Below are 17,775 nucleotides of genomic sequence, written 5' to 3'. Positions count from 1 at the left end.
TTTGAAATTTGTAATAGTCAAACATATATATCCGTATATTAAGCACTTAGAATAAAAACATATTAAAAATACATTTGTCGAAAGAATGTTGAAGATAGCAATTAGGTCTATGTGTTCACAAGTAAAGTCCACAAAGACACCTATACCAGTCTTTGGTAGGTTGAAATAATATTACTTTTATTTTTGTTATCTTTAAACGTTACAACAAATAATTATGTTTTCATAAAGGCATAGAAGGGCGGTACGTATCTGCGCTGTACAGCGCTGCAATCAAATTGAAACAAATAGATGAAGTAGAAAAACATATTCGGGGCTTACAAAAAGAACTGGTTAAACCTAAAGTAATCGAATTCCTAGAAACAAGTATGATTTCAGCTAAAGAAAAAGCAAAATTGCTAAAAGGAGTGGGTGAAACAACAGGTTACAACTATACTTAATAATAATTATTATTGATTTGTCAAGAAGTAGTAAAGTAGTAGTAGTACTTTTTCTTAATAATTTGTGAATATGCCGATGATCGAAAATCTATAAATAAATAAATACAAAACAAAAATCTGCAGGAATGCCTTCTGCAGCTGTGAATTTCTTGGTTGTCATTGCTGAAAATGGTCGTTTAAAATCATTGAGGCGAATTATCAGAACGTTCTTAGCAGTTATGGTTGCTCATAGAAATGAGGCTTTATGCGAAGTAATTACTGCTAAGCCTCTTGATGAAGGTTCACGCAAAGCATTAATTGACGCACTAAAGAAATTTGTGAAAGGGAAAAATATTCAATTAACGGAAAAGGTAGATCCAGAAATTTTGGGAGGCGTAATTGTTGGAGTTGAAGATAAACACATTGATTTGAGTATTGCTAGGAAGATACAAATGTATACCGATATTATAAAGCAATCAGTTTAATGATTTTAAATAATTATAATTTATTTAATCTTGTCGTTGGGTGTAAATGTTTCATTATCAATGTCTGTATCAATCTCAAATGTTTATGAAGTATCATGTAATATGTACGTTGACGTTTTAACTTATGCACTAGAAATAAAAATTCATCAATACATTGAAATAATTTATGTCCTTATAATTATAACAATCAATTAATGATAATTATGGCCAGTTATACCAAATAAATAAATATAAAGAATCTGGCATTTTATAATGTTTATAGGAACGCTACAGCACCATATTTAAACATATACTTTTTGATTTGAGGTGATATGCGATCGGCATGTTTACCAATATAGTCGCCTTTTGCAGGTTGTCTGCAAGCCGAGTTTTCTAACAAAAGTGGAATTTTTTCAGCATGTATTCTAAAATTGATTCTGTCTGAACTAATAGATCCTGTCATCACTCTTTGGAAACTCGACGTTAATAACCATAGTTCTTCTTCGCCTTTAAGATTTTTGACAACTTTAATACCACTAGAAAACTGTAATGTTTCTCTGTTGATAGCAATTTGGTGGAAATTATTTGTAGAGAATTCTGTACCTGAATTCCAGCACCAAATACCCGGAGGTTCCATAAGACCAAAATATAAAATGCCGTTGCTGTCCATAGCTTCCGCTGCTGATTGGTTTGGACGCTCTTGGGGAAATACCTGAAAAAATTAAGCCCATATATCAGTAATTCGTTACGTGTGAGGAATTTCATTTAAAATACTATTATTTTCAAATGAAAAATATATTTCAGTAATATTATATTCTAACTCTAATAATAATAAGCAATACTTATTATTGTTGTGTTCAGGTTTGAAGGGTGAGTGACCCAGTGTAACTGTTTGTTGTTTAAAATACATTATTTTAAATAAGATAAATAATTTAAAAAACTGTACTTACGTTTACGGAATAAGGATTCGCGTTAGAGTCTGCAATAAAGGAGTCGTTTCTAAGTACACTGGTGCGTACTACGTTCTCCGAGGTGGAAGCTAATGCATGGAAATACAGGTAACGGTCGAGACCCGGCTTGTATGGAGACAGCGCCATACCTAATACTCCATCCATAAGGTCGAAACTCTCCCCTTTTGAAAATAAACAAATATCAATTAATACGTCTAAAATTTACTTGAAAAGATGTATTATATATAGTATATTCTATAAGCTTATTTATATATACATCTATATATCATCAGTTATTGTATCGCCAAATAATAGTACTCAGTATTGCTCAGTGAGTGAGCCAGTATAACTACAGGCACAAGGGACATAACATCTTAGTTCCCAAGGTTGGTGGCGCATTGGTGATGTAAGGAATGGTTAATGTTTCTTACAGCGCCATTGTCTATGGGCGGTGGTGACCACTTATTTTCAGGTGGCCCATATATGCTCTTCCACCAATCTATAACATAAAAAAGCTTTAAATTAGAAATAAAATTTCCAAGGAAAATTAAGTTTCCGTTAGTATAATTATTATAATAATTATAACCCCGCCTGTAGTAATTATTGTACCACTTTTCTATTCTACTTTTATTTTTTTTATTTTTAAAGATTAAAGATACTTAGTAATTTCTATTATTATAGTGGAAGGGCGATACTATTTATTACTTATATATGAAAATCAGTGATATAATTTACATACATACATATATTGCCACTGATCATTTAATATATTTTTTTAATATAAATATATTTACCATCAATCGTAAAAGTTCCATGTGACGGGTAAGGGTACATTAATCGATGGGTGACTCTCCATGAGCGGTCATTGATAACATCGACCACTAACAATCCGAAGCCAGATACATCAGCCACATACACGAAGGTGTCTGAACAGTCGTGACCTCGAACGTCCACAACCTGTCCGATGTCAGGTACTTATTATACAAAAATATCAAAAGAATTTCATTAAACACGTAATAAAATTTAATTCCTTAGTCTTTAAAACTGCTTAGATATACTTATGTAGGAATTAGTTTTGGGTTATATTAATTACGAATTTATTTGTTAATATTAAACTAAAAGTAAATTTGTTTTTTAAATTCGATTTGCGAGTCTTAATATGATAGACTAGCAACCAGCAGTTACTTTGTGACCGCCGAGAACTGCTGCGAAAACTAATCACAGTAAATTACCTATCTCTGGCTACCATATGAAACCTTGAAAAGTCATAAATTCAGGTCAAGACCTTTCTAATGATACTAAACGAAAAAAACTTACTTCATGACATAAAAAAGCTGGAGACAAAATCTTCCTTAATCTTTTAATAATACAATTAAAACAAACAATCTATTATTCATTAGTTTTATGTCTCACCATTAATTGGTGTATAATTGTCTATTTGTAATATTTAATTATAGAAATATTTTAATATCGGCGAATAAATCTACTGAGTAGTTTTTTTTAAACATCTATTTTTCTAATCCAAGACAGGTCCATGATACTTACTGGAGTGATGAACAATGATGTTGCGATGTAACTCGAAGGGTTTGGTCGATGTTTGTAAACTAACTGGTCTGTCTTTAAATCAAAGGCTAGCAATTGAGGAGGACAAACAGCTTTTTCTCCAATTTTTCCTGAATCCATCACCCATAGTCGATCGCATTTGTCAATCTATAATTGAGACATACATCTAATTAAGTATTTTTTTATACCTTTTACAATTTATTTATTTTAAATATGGAAACAACTCCTTGTAATCTATTTTACATATCCTAAGATGCAGACACCGTGTCTTATTTTATTAAATTTACACGATTAAAAATGATGATACAAAATAATTTCCATTTTTAGATTTCTTAGAAAAACATATAGTTCTCACTGATGTCTTAATATATGCGTAAAGTAAACATGACGCAAGTTTTTGTTTCATCTAAAACACTTGAGGCACTCATACAAAAATGTTAAGCTAAGTTCAATGTTCTCGTTACAAATCGTTGTGTGTGTATAACTATACAATTATCAATATGTATGTAAATGTAACAAATATAAAGCTGCCATATTATAATTAGTAATAAAATGTTCTACTAGTCTAATGGTTCTTTTATAAGGCTGCAAAACAAGGGGTTAAATTAATTAAAATAGTTCTTGCTTTTTTTGGTCTTCTCAGCTTTGCTGTACGATAAGACTATTAGAGTGAGAAAATAGAAAGTGCACTTATATTTGCAGATCATAATTATATGTACAGCGCGTCTTGAGTATGGAGTATGGAGGCTCGGCTATAAACAGTCAATCATAACATTCAGAGCATGGTCATTAAGAAGGAGACGTACGTTTTGTACTGACATTAGACACACGTAACTTATTTTAAACGTACCAATATATATAAACATTATCAACTTCTTAAAATCAAGTTCAATTCGAGCGAAATTTATTCATGACTCATGGAAAATATTCTTAACAGAGTTAATATGGATTGGCTATAGTGATAATCCCGATCATTAAGTATAAGTTTTTATTACGGTGTCAACAATAACCTTAGAAAGTTTAATTATTATCAATGCTTCCTTATTTACAGAAAAATCTATCTTCATAATTTTTTTACCATCATAATTTGATATTTAATATTCATTCATTACTAATTATCATAAATATAAATTATTGTATGACTTTAATTAAAAAAAAACTCAAATTATAATGATTGGGTTATCATATGTAAACAGTGTAGAACTATTTTTTGTAGCTTTTTTCCTTATAAATTATTACATGTTACTATCGAAAAATTGTCTAATTCGTATCGTAAAGATATCGATAGTAGAACACCATTCGATAGTGGAGTGTGGTTACCATCATACTACAGTACCTACGTAGAATGAAGCACACCGGACGATTCTAAATAAACTCCTAATATGTATTACGACCGGAAATATATTAAAACTATGGAAAAGTTCGAGTTATGCAAATGACTGCAATATAATAATGACGTCATGATTATAAAAACAATAGTTTTAATAGTTCTGTTCTAATAACTGGTTTATTAGTTTCTATCCATAATGAAAAAAGCGTTTATATAATTAAACTCACAGCAACTCTAAACACGGACGTTAATCCATCGCAGTTGTTTCCTTGATTATCATGCCAAGAATAGTCTGGGTAGCCGCTGACTAGTCCTTCCTCATCAACAGTGCCCAGCGTCACCGGACGACCTTCATCGAACCTCGGTATCGTCACAAATATCCGTGACTTGGCTGGTCCTTGAATTAGAAGAAAATGTCATAGTTTAGCATTGTAAATTTTCTTTTGTTTGGATTATTATCCAAACAAAAGTTTTTTTTTTTTTTATTAAATGCATACTGGATGCATTTAATAAAAAAAACCTATACAAAAATATGAAAAATAGGTGAACTATACAACATACAAGTTTAACAGTGTTTTCTTCCAGGCCGATTTATGGTACCTTAATGGTAGATATATTTTAGAATTTAACTCTATGAAAAATCAAGTATGCTCGTTTATTTTGTACAGGCAAATGCGTAACATATATATATTTTTTTAGATTTTTAGGAATACTTTAATTACCAAACGGTAGGTCCGTTTCTAATCAATTTCCAGATCGGTTCATAAATTATTCAGTTCTAGGGAAACAACATAAAAAAATAATACCGATTTTTTTTACTCGGTTAATGAATTGTAGTTTATATGAATAAAATTACCTTTTCTATGATGAACATCGACGTCAATAGGAACTGAGTTGCCAGGTACATAGAAGCGATTGGCCAAAGCGGCCTGTTGAGCCTCCTCGTTAGGAAATACGAATTTCATCTCCGACCATTGTTTGACAATCCTGAGATTACTTTTTGCTCCTAATCCGGACCAGCAACAAGCTAGACAGTATGATAATAAAAAAAACCTATCTACCCCGTACCCCATTTCAGACTTATAAATGTCCAAAATATACGGATCTGAAACAAAAGACAAAAAGAAGCTACAGAAATTTATATTAATCAAGCAAAACCCAGTAGACGTTATCCTGCCTATGTTGTTGTGTATGTAAATACATACAAGTGGCAATATACCAATTGTCATGTCGTTTGGATAAATTGTATGGATGATGAATCGCTGCTGCACAATTGAGTAGCAAATTATAACAATGTGATTAGCATAAAAACTTTCTTCATGAAGAAATACATTGTCGAACAGTGACGGAGTCTATGTAATCTCAAACAGTATAACTCAATAATTCGAACATAACCAACATTCATTTCTACATATAAAATGTAGTAAAAGCACTATGATTTATGTCAGGAAATGTTTTCTATTGAAATAAATTATTTTTTAAATTCTATAAAACCTAAATATTATTTGAAGAACTTAATCATTTTTGCACATAGGTAGACTTCCTGTTGTTGAATTGACAATGAGAAATATAATGTGTCGATTGGGACAAAGTTATATTTTCACCATTTTTATTAATTTGATATGACCAAACAAGTGCGATGTATAAAAGCTATACTACAGATGATTACTTTTTGTAAAGCCTATTATATACATTATTACATTATATTATATTATATATATTATTATATTGTATACATTGTAACAATGAATGCCTCGATACACGATTTAATTTAAATAAACAACAAAAGCTTATTTTATTTAAGATTATATATAATAAGATTATTGAGAAGGCAGGCTATCAAATGGGCTAACTGGTGGTAAGTAATCACGTTCGCTCATAGCTACGGGCAGTATTAGTGGTTCTAGCTCTTATAGTAAACCATTTTTTACAACGTATAAGCACCGATAACCATAATTTTTAAGATTTTAAATCCCTTGCACCTTCAAAGCAATTAATACTGTTTGGTGGTGATTGAGGGACCCAGACGAAATAGCACAAATCCTTCCAACCAGTATTGTTTTTGTTAAGCATAGCCTTCTCCTTTTTATAAGTCACGAGTCAAATTTAAATATATGTATATACAGTCTGTTTCGTTTATGATTGCGTAAGGAGTTAATACAATACAAATTTGCCCGCCTATTTTTCTAAAAAAATTATGTATCATATTGTTTCGATACATAATTTATTTAAAAAAATACATTGATACAATATGTACAAATAAAAGACATTGTAAAATAACAATCACCCGTTTAAACATTCGTATTACTACCGAAATTATTAACTAATTTGCTATTTTTTCAATTTACAATATAATTAAATTATATATATATAAAAACAGATTTACCATATTGACTAAGAAGCGATCTGCATATCCGGTTTTGATGTGATGAAGTCATCTCGATTCACAAATTCAAATTAAATCTATTAATTTTAATTACACTTGCATCTTCATTATTAATAGATTTAATTTAACACGTATTGTTTTTAACACTACTTTTTATATAGAACCTTCTAATATAAGAAGATGTACACATTATTTTAATATTCGCGAACAGTTGTTAATATTTAATTATATTTTATAAATTTAAAATGATGTATATCGAATATTAATTAACGCTTAAAATACAGACTATCAAGGAACTTTGTTAAGTTCATCGAACTAAAAAGTAGTCATTTAAACGAAATCATTGTTAGTATTTCTCACTAAACTGTTCACAGAGCGATGTTTTTCACTGTTATTTTATACATGCTGTACCAAACTATAAGTAGAATATAATAATTATATTAATATGTACGCCCGAGAGTTTATTTAGGCACTTCGTAAGCGTATAATTAGAAGTTTCATTTGTTAACTCCGATAATATAACACAGTAATACAGAAAAGATTGAGCGACGCTTTTCACGGTTAAATGTTAAAGAATAAATGCAATTTAAGAGAAACGTGTAGGTAAGTCCGAATTTAGAATAAAACTAAGCGCCGGTATTGGACCTAGCAAAGAGATTTGGTAACCGTAACTTCTATTTCAATAATTTATTATGCAAAAATTTATAGCGTTCTTTATTTTAAACACTTATTTGTTCTTAGTTTGTTATTTCTATAAAAAAAATGTTATACCATGAAAAAACAGATAAATAAAATCAACCAAAACTTGTTTAATGCAATTTATCAAAAGTACCTTCAACATAAAAAGGTGCGGAGAATAAAACTTAAAAGTGCACTTGTCTTTTTGTTTCACAAAGAGGCAAACGAGCGATATTCTACACATATCATAATCGTATTAAAATAGTTTAATATTAATTACACAAGTTATTGTATCTTAATAGAATTACTCTTTGATAAACTTTGAGGTCGAGAAAATACTCGTAGCAGATACATGTTTATATTAATCATACATAATATATAAAGAAAATATATTTTCGAAAAACGGAAAATTAATATAAACTATTCAACACAATTTACATTATTTTTACTAACAAACCGTTTTGGTATTTTATTTAAATACGATTGAATACGATAAATTGTTAGTACTTCTTCTGCAATTATTATTCAATATTAATATATACGGTGTATTAACCGAATACACCGCATTACTCTTTTAGATAGTCCTTGCCTGCACCTTGCTCGTGATAAACACTGTCGGTATTATTTATGTAAAATAATTACTGATTACTGCCTTTAACTTGTAAAAGTCGGACTGAAACGTTTCGACGAGCGTACGTTGTAATATAGGTCGGGATACGAGGAAAATGTTTGTCAAAGTAGATGATAATTGTTCTTGCGAAACAAAAGCAAGAAAACAAATCATAATCACGTAAATGAGGTATCGTGACCGAAGATGGAATTGCTATTTTTATTGTTATTTCGATTGCGTTTCAATAATATTTCTATTAAGTACAAACCAATCGGGTGGCGGTGGTGTTCATAGTAGCATGGAATGTAACCACAAAACGACTCATCGTGACATTGAACTTGACTCGCGTATATTATTAACTACCTAACCACCCGTGTATGATCAGAGCGACCGCGATTTTTATGTTTAGTATTAATATATTACGCGTATATCCGGTTTCATTAATAGTATAGGGACTATAAATAGCTTATCTTTATTCATATATATTAATTACTCAAAAGTTTATACGTATTTTTGATGATATTTCATGATTTTATAATAAAATAAAAATCATAAAAAAATCTGTAGATAATTTACGTGGATAACAATGCAGTAACAAGTGGTCATAACAACCGGACTATCGTAATAAAAATACGTGACTGCAATCGAAACAAAAGACTTTTAATGACAATGTTATAATTTTAATTTTAATCAAGTAAAAACCAGATTGAATAAATAAAAATAGCACTTAAAAAACATTTTACTGTGGACGTTGAAGGGTTAAATCGTATCTCAATCGGAAAGGTTAAAAAAAATAATTATAGTATAATATTAACGCTCATTGTTAATATTGCTTTTTAGACGGTCAAACGAGATAATAATTAACAATCATATATGCGGATGTGGTCGAATAAGGTATTTATAGTTTTTATTATTATTTGATTTTAATAAAATTCAATTTTTTTATCATTGATAATATCAAGTTTGTATTTCGTTATAGATAACATTACAATTTGTTATAAATATATTTATATATATAAATATACTGTACGTGTGTGTGGATAAATGAACTAAACGGTTAGAACAATTTCGATGTATTTTTTGTGTGTATTTGAGTGGGTCATTGTTGGACCTGGTAAGTGCAATCACGAAGTAAATAAAACTCTTATTTTAAACCGACGAAGTCGACGCAGCTAATGAAATGTACATTATATATTACAAAAAAATACATACCTACATAGAAAATATAGAACAAAATTAAAGACTTCTGTGGGTATAAACTGTTTTTTAAAAAGATTAACATCCCCACTGCGAACAGTTTACAAATTAACTTGTATTATAGAACTAACAGGTTTGATCGCTGGGATATCTTATTGCTAGTATTTAAACGATCCTCAGCAATAGTTAAAGTTTTACAAACTAGCATTCGTAAAATACATCCAAATAGTCTACAACAAAAATTGAACATTAGAAAAACGATTACTAAATCTTTGAATACTTTTAAAAAAGTAAAAATACCAATCATGATAAAAAATCAATCTTTTAATTTTATATATTTACAATCATGCCATTAGGAATGATTGTAAAGAGGTCGTCCATTTATAATACTTATACACATCAATAAGATGATATAAGATGAAGCCCTTGTAATAATATGGTTGGGAAATTGGGAATAATAATAGTACATTAATAACAATAAATAAAATTGAAGTGTCTGTTTGCAATTTCTAAATAAAATTATATTTATAAATGCGTATAGATATTCGATGCGTATTATACGATATTCAAACAAATTAAAAAAATAAAATATTCTATTTATCTGTTTTTATGCTCCGAATAATCTTCGAAACGACTAAATCGATATTGGCAAGACTTTTAACGATAGTTGGCTAATATTTTAAGGAGTAAGTAAAAGCTTCCTTTCATTTAAAAAAAACGAATGAGTGTTCCACGGGATCCAAGAGGACATGGCAAAAAAATTTTGGGACAGGACAAAGTCTGCCGGTTCCCAAAATAGTTTTATTTAAATATACTCTAACAATATTTTTTTCTACGAAATGGTACTCAATACTTTCATGTATTTACGTCAGATATATTATTTAATCTCATTCTGGTGCATAGTAGTAAGATTATAAGATTTTTTTTAATAATAAGTTTGTAATAATATAAAAAATAAATAAATTTTAGTAATAATATTTTAGTTAAATAGATTTCGTTTTAGCTTCATTGAAATTACCAATATGTTCGTTATATTGTGATGCTGAACACGTTTATACAAACATGGATTGTCTCATCCTGACTGGGTTTTAACAGTAAACTTATGCAGGCAAGATTCCTTAATCCGATTTAAATAAGTAATTATTTAAATGATAAGTTGTTTAATAATGAAGTATGTTGTTACCTTAATTTTCATTATTTTTAATACAATGTATTTTATTATGCTTAAAATGTTGTAAACCCATACATAAACAACAATGGCGAAGTAATTGTTGCTGGAATTCTCAAGCGTACCTATACGAATGTCATAATTATAAAACATAAAATATTTTCATACGATTACTCAAATTATTTTCAGGGTCAGTGTAAGTCTGGAAGCATAATCAATTACTCCGCAAAATCAATTGATTTACATTTTTAATGTCTTACCAAATAAAGCTAAATGTTTAATTAATTGACACGTTGACGTAAGCTGTCAACTTCTCTATAATTAAAGAACATTGTTATCGTATCAGGTTTTCGACACTTATTAGTGAATTTTGATTCTCTATCCAAAGTATAACAGAAGCCCAAAAGTGAATAATCTGAGCGTCAAGCAATATTGTAGAATTTTTGTAGTTGTTTAATTGGAAGACGAACTATTGGATGTCGCGACATATGTACAAGGTCTTTTGTACACCTTGAATTAGTAAGACATCAACAACGTATTCATTTATGACACTAATATTAGAGATGAGGCTGTTCCTCGTGAATGGCAATAAATAAATAATTTAAAAAATACGTTACTATGTACCTAACACATCAAGTAATTGGCAAATAAAAAGGATTTTAAAATGGGTAGAACCACTTGCTATGACCATTCCACCAGGTCTCTGTTATAATTTATCATATAAACTTATATCATCACATCGAAAGCCGTCTTATAATTGTTATCAGAAATACTACATTGTAAATATAGTAAAATATTATATGATACATACATAGGGAGCAACCATACTCCGTGCATTCAATTTCAAAATGGACTTAATATTAATGAGAATTCAATTGAATTTTGACAAATTATGATCTAGAAAACCTCAAAATAAAATATGATTTGAAACTCTTGAAGACTTTAAGATACTATTGTTAATGAATTCAAACCTGAAATGATGATTTGAATTCATTGACACAACGCAAGAAGTTATGTCAACAATTGCTTGGGAGATCGCAATTGTTTTTTTGCTCAATTCATTCATATTAAAAAAAAAAACAATATTGTCTGTGATATTAAACGTGTCAGTTAAGTAAATTGTTACGTAATATGACTTTATATGAATCTCAATAGTTATGAATTGTATATAACGTTATTCTTAAAACATTTTTATTGAATCATAATGGTTGTAAATAAAGTATTTGTTTCTTATATTTTATTTTATGTTAATCGTAATTGAAATCTTATTTATATATAATTAATTTAAAAAAAAATAAGTTGCAAACATCAAATCTTAATATACATGCCGATTAGGTGTTAAGTCATTATTAATTTTACATCTTCATTTCTTCATTTTATGTACATTAGCCACACAAAGTAAATTAAATCTAACAGAAATCCTAAATGGTCAATTCTATTTAATTATTGAATATAATTATTAAAGATTATCTAATGATTAATACGTCTTTATTTATCGTGTTTATTAAGTAGTTTCCGCACGCGTTTAGCGGGGCGCAGTTGTTAAGTTAACTATGGAGGGTACTTAGTTAATCTAACAACTATTAGATAGATATAAATGTATACTACACGTTGGATTTTTTTTATTAAATTTCATAATGATTTAGTGATTAAGACGTGAAAACGTTACAAACAAATGTATAAACAAACCCACTTTTTGATTTATTATCTTAGCAAGGATGTTATTAGTAAAATAAGTACAGTAAATACCGTGAACTTAATGGAAAGTAGATCAATTACTGACATATTGCTCTAAAATTTTTTGTAGTCCTTACTTGTATTATTTGATATTTCTCAATAATAGGTAAACGTCACAGGCTTCTGTGTTCGAAGATAAGAATAAACCTTGAAGTCAACACCTTAGTGCTAATTATTTCAATAAGACAACGCTTCACCTTTTGATGGAAAGTCCAGATCTCTCTGAAGTATCTATTTGCTCAAAACCATGTAACACGTGGCAACACTTTGCGACAGATGATGCTTGTAACTCTTTATGTGACGGATTTTATTATAGAATTATAATTAATAAAATTACGCAATCATTAAAACTCATGTCATAGGTAGCAAACAAATACGGATGTATAAAGATTCGTGCATTCAACAAGATACAATGAATATGAGACATTTTTTTTTATAAATTGTAAATTAACGTACGTACGTACAAAATAATAACATAATAATGTTATTATTTTGTACGGGCACCTTTTACAACCAGTATATTTCAAATAAAGATTTCTCTATAAGTTAAAATTTAAATTGTAGTTGCGGTTCAGTTCGAAATTCGGTAGCATTTTCAACACAAAATATTAACCTAACCAGCTTACTGTTCGCAAATGCTAGGGTTACGTACGTATTACGTATTGTTATGGTTATTCCCTAAGGAACTACACATATTTTCCGAAGTAATCAGCTTATGCGTTAAACCAGGAAAAAGTGTTTTGTACGTGATCCAAGAAATGAATTTTTATTAAACATCCTAACATATGAATATATTAAAGTATGATATTACTGTTGCTTACAATATTTGTAAACTCATTTGAAGGACATCTCGGAATTGTCTAAGCTCTTATAATTGACAGCGTATTAACTAATGTACTCATACATGAAACACCGATGGGTCTTATGTTTCCAAAGTAGCAATTTGATCATTTTCTATAATTTAACAGTAATAGTATTTTTAAGCAGTAAAATCGCTTATGTATCACACTTTTAAACGTGTAATGGCCTAATGGAAGTTTAAAATTATACGCGGGGAGATTTCCAAGTGATGTAAAAGTCGGAATTTAATCAATTTAGCTATCATCAATTTAAAAGAGGAAAAATTATAAATAAAAAGATAAATATTTTATTATAATAAGCATTTAAAATAATAAGCTTTTACTATGTGATTCGTCCAAAGTGACACTGACCTTTTTACTAGTTATGGCCATATGTTAAAAAAATCGTTATATATGTATATATATATATATATATATATATATATTGACGATTTATTATATAATCGTTAGGTATATATTATAGGTAAGTAATTAAAAAAATATTATATATAGGTCATTATAGCTTATATCTCAGACCTAGGTGTCATAGTTAATATGCTAAGTTTCATAAACTTCAGTAAGTGAAAATATATATTAAAATGAAACTTTGAGAGTCTCTATTGTATTGTATAAAAGTAATGGATTTTTTTTTCATTTTGGCCCTTATATATAGATTTTCCCAATTCAATGTGGGAAATGGGAATTCTCTTCCTCCGAAGCCTCTTCTTATTACGATCTTTTAAAACTCCCCAGGTTATATCAAATGATTCAGATGCTCTTCGACCTTGTTGATATAAATGTAAAACGATTTAATAATTTAATTTTAATTAACATATACCTACTTAGTTCTAAAGTTTATTTAGTGTTTTATTACATATCTGAATATTTTTTTTAACATTTTTAAATCGTATAGGCCTAATGTTGTACAGCGATTCATATGTTCATATATTGAAAAAGTATGTCAAGCGGAAAATGTTTAACCGGGCAACTAGCACAAATAATCTTTTGTAATTCCAAGTAACATCTCAATACCTGTATGTTTTACAAATCATGACATTGAACGAAAAGAAAAAAATATAGTACCAAACATTTTATGGCCCCAACTTGTCGCAAGACAGGTAACATTTTTTGGCTACATCTTTATATATATAAATGTTCTGTGTGTGTGTACATATGTTACTGAATTCTTAAACGATTGGACCTATTTTAATGAAATTATTTTTGTATATTGGAGTGAGTCCCTGGGTGACTTAGATTGAACTCAGTAGATGGCGCTGTGATTGGGAAGTAAATAAATTTCATCCGGACGTAGCCGGGACTGGCAGCTAGTCTGTATACAAATAAGCAAATGCAACTCACTATCTTTTTCTCGTCTGTTTGTCGAGCAATATTCTTTTTGGTAGATTTACTGTTATCAATAAACATAAAAAGTGTTTTCGAATTTTAATGATTGGGTGAAAATTTTGTTTTATTTTCATAATAATAAATAATAAAATATTTTAAATACGACATTAGGTTATAAAAAGCAAAAACCGAATCACTAATAAATATTAAAGTATTTTGACCTTTTCAAATTAAATTTATTTTTTAAGTTAAAATAGCAATACGAATTTATGACACCTTCTACAATTTATAGATGTTAATTTTATGGTAATGAAGATTTTTTAAATTTAAAAATTTTCAATTATTTTTAGCCATAACTTCTTTTATGGATCAAATCTTTTTCAATAGATGAAATGATAAGTTAAAAACAAAGTAATTTTAATATATAAACGTTATAACATATATACTATGTAATAAAGTATAAAATAATGATAACAAGAAGCGTTAAGTATAAATAAATACAATAATAATATTTAAATTATTTCTATATAAGTATAAAGAATAATATTTAAACGAATATTTTAACAATTTAAGACAACTAACATACCTCGTTATTACAAAGATGTAACTTCCTGTTGTCGGTAATAAAGTTGAAAAAACCACTAAAACTATATTCCTATTAACGTTTTATATATGCGAGCGTCTCTGTCGAGGAACGAATGCCAACTGTTAGGAAACTTGTCTAAATAATTGTATTTTTAATCATCATTCGATATATATACGAACATTTGGAATATCGCTATGCCATTCGTAATTATTAATTATGGATAGGAGATAAAGCTCAGCCTTTTAAAAACTCTTCTAAGAAAAGGCCTACAATTATAATTTCAATCTCGTTAGATTTCATTTAAAAATAATTTATATTTATATACACGATATTAAATATATCCATTTATTTAATTTTGAGTATTTAAATTAATTTAATAGTTTCACATTTTGTAAATATATGTTTTTACTTATTGATTACCTTTTACGGACATACGTGTATTTATAAATAAGTTCTAAATTATCATCGCTGGTAATAAAAGGCACATTGTATCTTATCTATACATAATTAGCTGAACGTGCCGACTTTGTCTGGGATAAATAATAATTTTATTTACTTTCTGAACGTAGTGTCACCTACGTGGTCCAATCTAAGCCATCCGGGAAATCACGAGAACAAAACCGTTCAGGATTTCAGATATATACATACACGCGTACAGAAGATTTATATGTATGAATATAGATATAGATATATGGAAAACGATGTTATAAAAAAAATATTTCGCCATACAAAATTGGGATTCCAATCAATAATTTCTTTATCAAAAAAAAATGATCAAATCGAAACAAAAAAAAATTTCCAGTCAATAATCTTACAATGTCAAAACTATATTTTTAAACAACATAATTGATTAAAAGTTTTTTTTTATTATTAATTGACGTTTTACTCAAAAAACGTTTAGTCAATTTGATTGGACGACCTAAATATACCTATTTATTTGTGTAACAAGGAAATTGATAAAAGTGATTTAGTTAAAAAAAAAACAATGTTTTTAATTACTTCTTCTACTTTTACAACAAGAGAAGGTTATTTGAAAGAAAAAAATGCAACAAAAACAAACAATGCTATTAAATAGTAGTATTTCATATTCCGTTACTTATTTTTTTATAATATTCACTTACAAATCCTTTTTAATTATTTACTTCAAACTGTGAAAAATGGTGATGTAAATTTTGGAGCCCACAAAATTCATCTATTTCTATATTTTTCATTAATAGAAATAAAAAATGAGGACATAGAATTCCCTTGTGTTTTTTTTAATTTCACCGATAAAATACCTACTCGAAAACGGCTATTGTAAACATTGCCAACCAATGTTTACAATTTAAACTTTATAAAGTTAAGATTCTCACATATTTTTCGATGACTTCAGAAAATTATATAAATCCTTTGAATAAAAAACGCAATTGAGTTATCGATCGAGTTTAGTTTTAGGTTGTTTTAATCTTAAAACAAATATTTTGTTTTTATTTTATTAGTTGGAAGGTAGGAAGGCTACAAGGCTGCCTCTGGTATGATTGAACTATGATGTATCTGTTATAAAGTGTTATTCTCAATGCAATCGTAATGCAAAAAAAATGAGGTATAATATTTTTGTTATTAACATTAAACTTGTATATTCTCACATATGCGATATTTTTTAAGGGTAAAACTAATATATAAATCTAGGAAATATGAGTCATAGTGATATTTGGTACACTCATATTAGTCTTCCTAAAGCTTTATAAATTAACTTATGTGGTGGTTTGTTTAGTTACCTTAGTATTTATAAAAATACGTGTCACAAGTCATCCGAAACAATTTGCTTATAATTTCACTGCATGCCATATCATATGATAAAAGTGTAGGTCCAGTATATCATAGTTAGTCCAGTGGATAGATCGCATGGTCTCAACCAAATGTCGCGAGGTAAAATTCGAACAAGCACAACTGAGCATTATTAATTAGTATTATAAATCATAGCTAGGTCGGCAATTCATGTAACATCCTAAGGAAACATAGCATGTACATGTATCGGATAAAATTCTGCAACATGTGTATCCCCGCACTCGAAACTCGCACTATAGTAGTGTTGTGGAATAAGCTTCAAAACTTATCCTTAAGAGGATATTAGCGAATTGTTACTAATTTAAATTTTACAATTATAACTAATTATATGAAGTACAATAAAAGTAAAATTAGGTAATACTTCGATTGAGTCACTGACTTTCGAGGTTTTTTTGAGTGATGAGTGAAATGAGAATTATATACATATATCGACACCCTCATTTTTTTTATCGCTGGAATAACGTTCTTACGCGTTTCCCACACGCGACGTTTGCTGTACGAGTATGTCGGGCGCCGGAATACCCACTAAAAAACCAGCGGTACCCGCTCCGTCTTTTCAGGAGGTCATCACGGGACCGCTTGCGCATGCTACAGTGATATTATTGTACCTTCACTTTCCTCTATCACAAATATTTGACATAAACAGTATTATTAAAAATAATAATTACGATAGTAATTGT

General features: G+C 28.8%; 2 protein-coding genes across 3 annotated transcripts; one reads left to right on the top strand and one right to left on the bottom strand.

Annotated features, from left to right (window-relative positions):
* Positions 1 to 6: 6 nt before the first annotated feature.
* On the top strand, positions 7 to 907 carry LOC135193408 (ATP synthase subunit O, mitochondrial-like). Its single transcript, XM_064215769.1, has 3 exons — positions 7 to 155; positions 229 to 420; positions 561 to 907. Exons 1-3 carry the CDS (start codon positions 86 to 88, stop codon positions 899 to 901), a joined length of 603 nt encoding a protein of 200 aa, XP_064071839.1. The 5' UTR covers positions 7 to 85; the 3' UTR covers positions 902 to 907.
* Positions 908 to 1,051: 144 nt separating this feature from the next.
* Positions 1,052 to 15,429, bottom strand: LOC113395124 (major royal jelly protein 1-like). Of its 2 annotated transcripts, none has more exons than XM_064215763.1 (7): positions 15,269 to 15,429; positions 5,580 to 5,828; positions 4,951 to 5,120; positions 3,376 to 3,540; positions 2,625 to 2,787; positions 1,831 to 2,012; positions 1,052 to 1,592 (listed from the first exon to the last, which is right to left on the bottom strand). In XM_064215763.1, exons 2-7 carry the CDS (start codon positions 5,794 to 5,796, stop codon positions 1,158 to 1,160), a joined length of 1,332 nt encoding a protein of 443 aa, XP_064071833.1. In that variant the 5' UTR covers positions 5,797 to 5,828; positions 15,269 to 15,429; the 3' UTR covers positions 1,052 to 1,157. The 2 variants fall into 2 exon arrangements, with proteins under 2 accessions (XP_064071833.1, XP_064071832.1); XM_064215762.1 differs by lacking the exon at positions 15,269 to 15,429 and adding an exon at positions 7,110 to 7,267.
* Positions 15,430 to 17,775: the final 2,346 nt, after the last annotated feature.

This window comes from Vanessa tameamea, chromosome 9 (genome assembly GCF_037043105.1).
Source record: "Vanessa tameamea isolate UH-Manoa-2023 chromosome 9, ilVanTame1 primary haplotype, whole genome shotgun sequence".
NCBI lineage: Eukaryota > Metazoa > Arthropoda > Insecta > Lepidoptera > Nymphalidae > Vanessa > Vanessa tameamea.
The sequence above is the reverse complement of the archived record's forward strand: the minus strand, read 5'-3'. Positions and strand labels throughout refer to the sequence as shown.

What these genes read in the sequence shown, in the direction of transcription:
- LOC113395124 (XM_064215762.1), bottom strand. Translation starts at nt 7,161, where the DNA reads ATGACTTCATCACATCAAAACCGGATATGCAGATCGCTTCTTAGTCAA. An exon ending in ATCGCTTCTTAGTCAATATG is followed by an intron (nt 5,829 to 7,109) that starts GTAAATCTGTTT and finishes CTTTTGTTTCAG; the next exon opens with ATCCGTATATTTTGGACATT. An exon ending in CGTCCGTGTTTAGAGTTGCT is followed by an intron (nt 3,541 to 4,950) that starts GTGAGTTTAATT and finishes TCTCAATTATAG; the next exon opens with ATTGACAAATGCGATCGACT.
- LOC135193408 (XM_064215769.1), top strand. Translation starts at nt 86, where the DNA reads ATGTTGAAGATAGCAATTAGGTCTATGTGTTCACAAGTAAAGTCCACA. An exon ending in GACACCTATACCAGTCTTTG is followed by an intron (nt 156 to 228) that starts GTAGGTTGAAAT and finishes GTTTTCATAAAG; the next exon opens with GCATAGAAGGGCGGTACGTA. An exon ending in AGGAGTGGGTGAAACAACAG is followed by an intron (nt 421 to 560) that starts GTTACAACTATA and finishes AAAAATCTGCAG; the next exon opens with GAATGCCTTCTGCAGCTGTG.